Source organism: Pomacea canaliculata, linkage group LG4 (genome assembly GCF_003073045.1).
Source record: "Pomacea canaliculata isolate SZHN2017 linkage group LG4, ASM307304v1, whole genome shotgun sequence".
Classification (NCBI taxonomy): Eukaryota; Metazoa; Mollusca; class Gastropoda; order Architaenioglossa; family Ampullariidae; genus Pomacea; species Pomacea canaliculata.
Window position 1 is genome coordinate 21,724,304 of NC_037593.1, and position 7,797 is coordinate 21,732,100.

The following is a 7,797-nucleotide window of genomic DNA, read 5'->3' on the forward strand; positions in this document are numbered from 1 at the left end:
TTTTAATAAAGTTTGGGGGTTTCTTTAAATTTTGCGAGAACGTATAGACGATTAGGGGAGATAAGTAATTGCTCCTCTAGGACTAGTAAAACTATAGGTTATCTTCCTTATTTGGCCTATGCCAACGAAAAACGAAAAAATCGATAACAAAATCCAAAAAGACTAAAAAGTTTGAAATAAATAGGTAAGGAAAACTGAAACACTTTTATTTAAAATGCATTGCTAGGTGGAAGCCATTTTTACAAGCTAATCACCTCTCATCCGCCACCCTTTGTAAAAGGTTGAAAGTTCGAGGCATGGACGTGTATTTATATTATGTAGTTCATGCTCGAGGGGTGTGTTCTCACGTTCACCAATCAAAAGCTTAGGTTAAGGTCAACCTGCTGTGGCACAGCTGCTGATGTTCTCTCTTAAAACGATATTTTTCAGGATCTCATGATGGTTACAAGAACACAGGGAGATTTATTAATTGTCAAAAACTTTATTGGTGGTGAATTTGTGGAGTCAGAACGATTTTTAGACAGTTACAATCCTTCAACTGGCGAAGTATGGGCCAAAGTTCCAGACAGCGGAGAAGCAGAGGTAGATGGAGCTGTCCAGGCGGCCGATAAGGCCTTTGCGAGGTAAAGAGCACATGTCATATTTGTCTCCTCGCATTTATTTGTATGTGTATGCTTTAATTCCACTCGTACAAGCAATGCTGTAAATCTTTGTGACGACCCGATCATCGCATGCAACAAGAGCAAATAAGATAACTACAGGACAGAACACGTATACATGTTGTTGTACAACAACAATAAAAATGTCTACAACAAAAATCACGACAATGCTTTTGGCGTCTTAGTGTTTGATGTGTTCATAGCCGCGTGATAGAAAAAGAAAAAAGGCAAAGTCGTTTAATTTGTTGGTCGTGCATCCTGCTGTGGTCGAGTTAGAAGAAAAAGAGTTGGTTGAAATATTTTGACGGTCCACTTTTAAATCCTCGCTAACAACTTTTCTACTTTCCTTGCTAATTTTTCTGCTTTGCCATACAGACTGTGCATATCACATAACAATAACTGGAAAATACGGACCATTGGCCATATCAAAGAAATGTACGTACAAAGTACATAATGCATGCTTTGGTACATCCACACAACAAACAACCAACACCACTGCGTTCAGTGTTATCAGTCCTCGTGTAAAGAGCAGAATCACAGTCTACAGTAACGATTGAGTATTTTTTTAAATTTTACTTTAAATCTTCAAATAGTAGCTGTTTCCTTCAGAATGCTATTTGTAGTGGATACTTATTTTGACAATATACATTTATTAAATATCTTTCATTTTTATCATTTTGGACAAAAATTGCTTAAGAGTTACCACTTTAAAGCAACAGCTGATTTGCTTTTGTTTGTGTCATACATTATAATGATCATGTGAACAACTTGAAGTTGTAAAAATCAATTTAATTCGGCTGCCATAAATATGGGAATACCGAATTAAAATATGGACCAGTGAACATTTAACCAGGAGTGGAACTTGTACGAGACAATCTTTGGTAAAACTCTTTGTAATGTTTGTGCATACACAGACACATGTAGGTGTGTGCATGTATTGAGGTCAGAAAGTGCTGGACAGATGAATGATGATCTTATTAGATTGTTTGTTTGTTTGTTTTTTGCATCTAGCTGGGCACATTCATGTGTGTCCCAACGGTCTCAACTATTGTTTAAGATTGCTGACATTCTGGAATCACGGTTGGAAGATTTTGCCAAGCTTGAATCTTTGGATCAAGGAAAACCTATTTGGCTTGCCAGAACAATGGATATTCCTCGTGCTGTGCACAATTTTAGATTTTATGCATCATATATCCTTCACGATTTGAACAAGTAAGCAGTCAGAAGACTGAAGAGCTATCTTATATAGAACTTCAAAATGCTACAGCTAACAATAAATTTCACTTACATGGCACAGTTTCACAACCCCTCGGGCTAGCTCATTGTTTGAGGTGGGCAGATAGACAAATTTCAATTCAAAAACAAGAGGATATTGAAAATATATATATATATGAATAAAAAAATTATTGTAACAATTCATAACATCAATCATAAAAATAAATAAAGCAAAGGCTGACCCATGTGTTACTAAGCATAGTAGATCAGATAAATAATAAATCCTTAACTAGTAATAAAGCAACTGTTTTAGATATTGTGTATTATGAACTCCAATTTTTTTTCTGGTAAAATTTGCCTTTGGCATACCTTCTTTCTTCAAGGTCAAGCCTACAAGACCAGGTGGGGGCAATCCAATACACCTTGAAAGAACCAGTAGGTGTAGCTGGGCTTATTTCTCCTTGGAATCTCCCACTGTACCTCCTTACTTTCAAAATTGCTCCTGCATTAGCAACAGGAAATACTGTTGTAGCCAAGCCAAGTGAGCTTACCTCAGTGACAGCTTTTCACTTATGTGAAATAATTAAAGAAGCAGGTAAACAAAAAGTTGATGTTATACGGGTAAATAAAAAGTTGACATTATACCCTTTTTCAGACATTAGAGCCTTTAGTATTTGTATACAAAGTAATATTGATTATTGCTGCTAATTGAATATGGTAGTTTTTCTTTTTAAACAAAAACAGGCTTATCTTTTCTTTTGAAATTAAACATCTTCCCTAACTTTTGTCTGAGAATTTGCTTATATTATTTGTGTTGCCATAAGAATCTAGTTTTAACATTGTACAGCATTACTACAGATGATTGTCTGCAAACTGAAGAAATCAGTTTCTACTGCTTTAAAGGGTTCCTTCTGTTAAAATTATTAAATGCAATGTGTGTGCCAGGTGTACCTCCAGGTGTAGTAAACATGGTGTTTGGCCTTGGCAGCCGAGCTGGTGAAGCTTTAGTTGCTCATCCAAAGGTTCACCTGATTTCATTCACTGGCGGTACAGTTACAGCTCAGAGAATACGACAGGTGGCTTCAAGACAATGCAAGAAACTTTCTCTTGAGGTATGGAGTGAGTGTGTTTATGTTTAAAGATGCAGCCTTCACTTATTTCACACTGAACTAGACAAAAGCACTTGCTAAGCACGATGGCTACGTGACCAGTTTCTTTCTGAAAAAGCATCTTTTATGTTTTAGGTGGGTAGATGAACAACTGAATGCAAGCACTAGAGGATGAACATGAATTCAAGAATTTCTAGCTGTTCGTGGAGCTATTTAAGTCATAGCAAGAAAGTAATAGCAAAACTAATCTGGGATCTTTTCTTGACAGTAATTTTGCATGGAATGAACAAAATGATATGAATAAATGTAAAGCAGAATTCTATGATTGTTTCTTTATGCTGAAAAAGTTTATATTTTCTCTGCATCCAGCTTGGTGGAAAAAATCCCTCTATTGTCTTTAGTGATGCTGATTTGGACAAGTGCATTGCTACTTCCATCAGGTAGTGTCTAACCAGAACATCACAATTTATGATTATAGTCCTAAGAATAATATTTTTCTCTAGGCTACTCAAATTTATTGTACAGTCATATATGAGGATGGCATCTTCAAACAAATTGCTAACAATTATATTTATAGTACGATCAAATACTATGCCAAACAAGTGTTTGAAATCTTTGCATATATAATGTAGTAGTAGAACAAAATAAAATTTATATCACACTAGTCACTAACATTTTGAAAACAGGCAAGTGTCAAAGATGGCCATGGTGTAAGAAATTCAAACAACCATGATATTAGCAAATAAAATATTGTATTAAAATATTGAACATTTTCAATGTATTTCTAATCAGCAAGTGTATGATTTTTCAATAAGGATCACAATTTTTACAAAGCTGACATGATTCTGCAGATATGCAATTTGTTTTTGATAATCCTTGCAATCCATTCATAGCCTTGATAATTCCTATACTCATTTAACTCTTTCTGCTTTATTTTATTCCGTTTGCTGGTGCAGTATTGTTTAAACCCACATGAAAATTCTAATAAAACAAGAACGATTTTTCTCCAAATCCACCTTTCATTAGAGGCTAGAATATGTGAAGAAGTAAAATTCATTTATTTGCCAAGTGACTTCACACTAGGAATGTGACTTGATGATGGCTGACAATTACGTGACAAATATCCAATTGCACTCACCCACACTTGCAGATGTCACTACTTGTGAGCTGTTTTTAAGTCACATAAATATAAATATATATATTATATGTATATCTTTATGATCAATGATCTTTATGTAAAGAACAGTCATTCATTTCATAAATCTTAGTGATATATGTTAATGTTATTTCTTTACAGGTCTTCCTTCCTTAATCAGGAGAAATTTGCTTGTGTACTAGTCGAATATTTGTCCAGCGAGAGATTTATCAATATTCTTAGAGCGTTTTCTGACAGAAATGAGGTGAGTTTTGTAGGTACACTAGCTTATGAACGTATGCATAAAGATGAAGTTCATTTCTCTTTTCAAACATTATCACAGAATAATAACTATTTACCAGCTGTCCATGCATTCAAAACAGAGACATGTCCCAAGTCATAAATGTTGTGAAAAATCTTCTAGAAAAAAATATAAAGCCAACTTACTGGCTATAAGCAGCCTTTTGTGTCTAGAGCATAGCTTTTGAAAGGTATAATCCAACCCCCTCCCTCTTTCAATCTTCCCTGATAAATCAGCTATTTATTCACAAACATAAAGACTGCAAAGCTGTTAATAGTTATGATTTTAGCTGTATGCTTAGGTTGATGGCTAAGGTTCAAATTAAAATCATAGAGCTACCCTGACATGATTAAGGGTAATGTCTTTCATTCAGGAAGCTGAAAGTTGGGGATCCACGTGATGCTGACACCTTTCTAGGAGCTTTGATCAGTAAAGATCACCTTGCCAAAGTCACAGGAATGATCAAAGCTGCACAAGAAAACGGGGCCATTGTCTACAGTCAGCCAGGAGAGTTAACCCAGCAGTTGCCACCTCAGTGCAAAAATGTATATCATATTATATTCCTCTACTCTTTGGTTATTAATAATGAAAAAGTGAATAAATTTCAGAGATGTTTGTCATTGCCTTGCTAAGTTAATTTCTTCTGGTATTATGTTGTTATGTTGGGGACTGCATTAAAGATGAAAAATGAATATATTTCAGGGCTACTTCATGTCTCCAGTGGTTATAACCAACGTTGCAGATGATGCTGCTGTTATGCAGGAAGAGATATTTGGCCCTGTGACTTGCATTGTACCATTTGATGAAGAGAAAGAGGTACTTCACTTGAACTGATGTTTTACTGATAATGATTATTGGAATCCTGAGAATGATTTTTGGTAGCAAGTAAAACTGTTTGTGGCTTATAATACAAAAAACTCAGGATTTTGCACAAAAACATTTTTACATTGTAATAATTGTGTGGCAAAGAAAATAGTATTCGATTATTAGGTCTTACTATTCAAATAAAAACTAGTTAAATGGCACATTTTAAGAGATTATTTTAATTGTATACCAAACTAATTCTATTTCCACAGGTTATTGACAGGGCCAATAATGTGAAATATGGTCTCTGTGGGGTGGTATGGTCAAAAGATTTGTCAAGGGCTCACCGTGTTGCTGGCAAAATAAAGGTATTTGAAACAAAAATATTTGCCAAACTTCGCAAGTTTTCATGTTTTACGGATGAAATACACTCCCCATGCGTTTCTAACAGACCAGCTGGTCATTTGTTTGATCTTTTTAACCAGTTTGGATGGAAGAATGACTGGTGTTTGAAGACTTCTTGGAAGTAGTGTGTCGATTGGTGCACTAGGTTAGCTCAGTTGTTGAATAGAAAATCGGCTAATGCTGTCAGTCTCATCACTCCTTTAATCATTAATAGTATGCATGCTTGATAAGTGGTTCTTGGTTTTTACTTACTTCTTGTAGTAGGTCTTTACCTATGTCTTCTGAATAAAGCATGTCAACTTAAAAAAAAAAATTTAAACAGACTCTTTCTCGCTTCATCTGTTCAGGTTGGAACAGTGTGGGTGAACTGCTGGCTGGTGAGAGATCTTAATTTGCCATTTGGTGGAATGAAGGAGTCCGGCATTGGGCGTGAAGGTGCAGTTGAATCAGTGGAGTTCTTCACAGAACTGAAGACTATTTGTATCCAAATTTGAAGAAAATATGATTTGCAAATATTAGCTTAAAAAATAAGTTTTATACATTCTATTAAATATTTTATAAAAAAATAAAACCATGGATCGAAAACTACTATGCAAAATCTTTTTAATAACGTTTTGAAATGTAGAATATATTTCCTTTTGCATGACCATATATATCTACTTAAAAAATTATGGACATTTTTGTTTGTGTGATAAAACGAGATAAGAAAGGCCCATACTAACTGCTGGCAGGCTGCTGTAGAAAGCTGGCATCCACTTAATCAGTTGACATTCCTGTTGATTTTCTTTTTGTGGAGAAGCTACAGAAGCTTTCATTTGCTCCAGGATGCCACTTGAAGTTTTAACCATTTCTAAATGATTTATTTTTCCTTTTAACCAATTGTGAAAATAAAAGCAATCTTCCAGTTTAGTAGAAAAGATAGTCATTTAATGGTAGATAACCCTTTAACACAGTTGGCCAAAATTCTACTTTTTTAGAATCTAGTCCAAGTGACTCCCTTCATGCAAAACATGTTCAGAAATAATAAATGCATGACTTACTGCATTTTAAAGGAAATTTTCATCGATATATTTCTATTTATAAACTTTTTTAAAAATGAGTTTTCAGATGATTTTAACATGTATATTTCAAACTAGTTTTGTATATTTGTATCTGTTAAAAGATGTAATTGCTCAATGAATTGAAGCAGGAATTCCTTTGACAAATGTTTGAATTCTGCAGACTGATGGTTTTTCCCATAGATATGTTAAAATCTGTATCTTGCTCTGCATATTATGAAGATTTGATGAAATGAAATGAGGCTTTTGCATTCCTTAAAAGTTTTGCAATTGCACAATAAAACTGTTAATTTTTTACTGTATTATTATTAAATGTTTGTCAGGAATGGAAGTCTATGTTAATGTGCTAGTGTCTTCTCACATTACTGACAGGGGAAACGGGAACAACTGATACAAATTTAAATGTTCCGAAAGAGGCCATGGTATATTTAAATGGATGTAGATGGATTTTTTAACCCAGAAAGTTATTGTACAAAATGGTTCTCAATTTACCAAACTGGACCACTTTGCACACTTCCACATGAAGTGATTTTTATGTAATGTTTGTAATTGCCCCTTCACCCACAAAACAAAAGCATAAAACTATTACCTTCACACGTCATAAAATTTACTAGAATGCAAACATTAAATACTGTACTAGGATGATACATGGAATTATGGATAACAATTTAAACTTGAAGGACTGTAAAGTTAACATGTGTTCCTCACCCAATGCACTGATATACCTCAATACCATTAGGTAATTCATAAAAATATTAAATTGCAGACAGGTTAAAAGCCATAATAATTAACAGAATTACGAAATAAAAGTTGAAATACTGGTATGTTGCCTGTCCCAACCAACGTCACCTATTCAAAATAATAAGTATGCAAATATTGCTTTTCCATCCTAGTATATCTGATGCTAGCAAGTAATATTATTTTAAACCTTTCTTTGAAATTTTAAATATCTTGCGATTATCAGAAACCATATAATCAATAAAACAACAAAAAGCGATCACAAAATGTTCGAAAAAGTAACGAGAATGTAAAATGAGGGAAAGATCTGCTGCTAAAAGTGGATGAGAACAGTGAGAAGGAGTTGAGTGTCATGGAGAAAAACTGCCAGATG

The 7,797-nt window shown here is 34.2% G+C and overlaps 1 protein-coding gene across 1 annotated transcript; it reads left to right on the plus strand.

Moving 5' to 3' along the window:
- The first annotated feature begins 314 nt into the window (after positions 1 to 314).
- On the plus strand, positions 315 to 6,981 carry LOC112562761 (aldehyde dehydrogenase family 8 member A1-like). The gene is given in 12 exon segments (XM_025236232.1): positions 315 to 623; positions 1,671 to 1,871; positions 2,258 to 2,469; positions 2,820 to 2,986; positions 3,353 to 3,423; positions 4,281 to 4,294; positions 4,297 to 4,350; positions 4,353 to 4,383; positions 4,793 to 4,964; positions 5,122 to 5,235; positions 5,496 to 5,591; positions 5,976 to 6,981. Coding segments are annotated over 12 exon segments (1,467 nt in total). The 5' UTR covers positions 315 to 435; the 3' UTR covers positions 6,123 to 6,981.
- Positions 6,982 to 7,797: the final 816 nt, after the last annotated feature.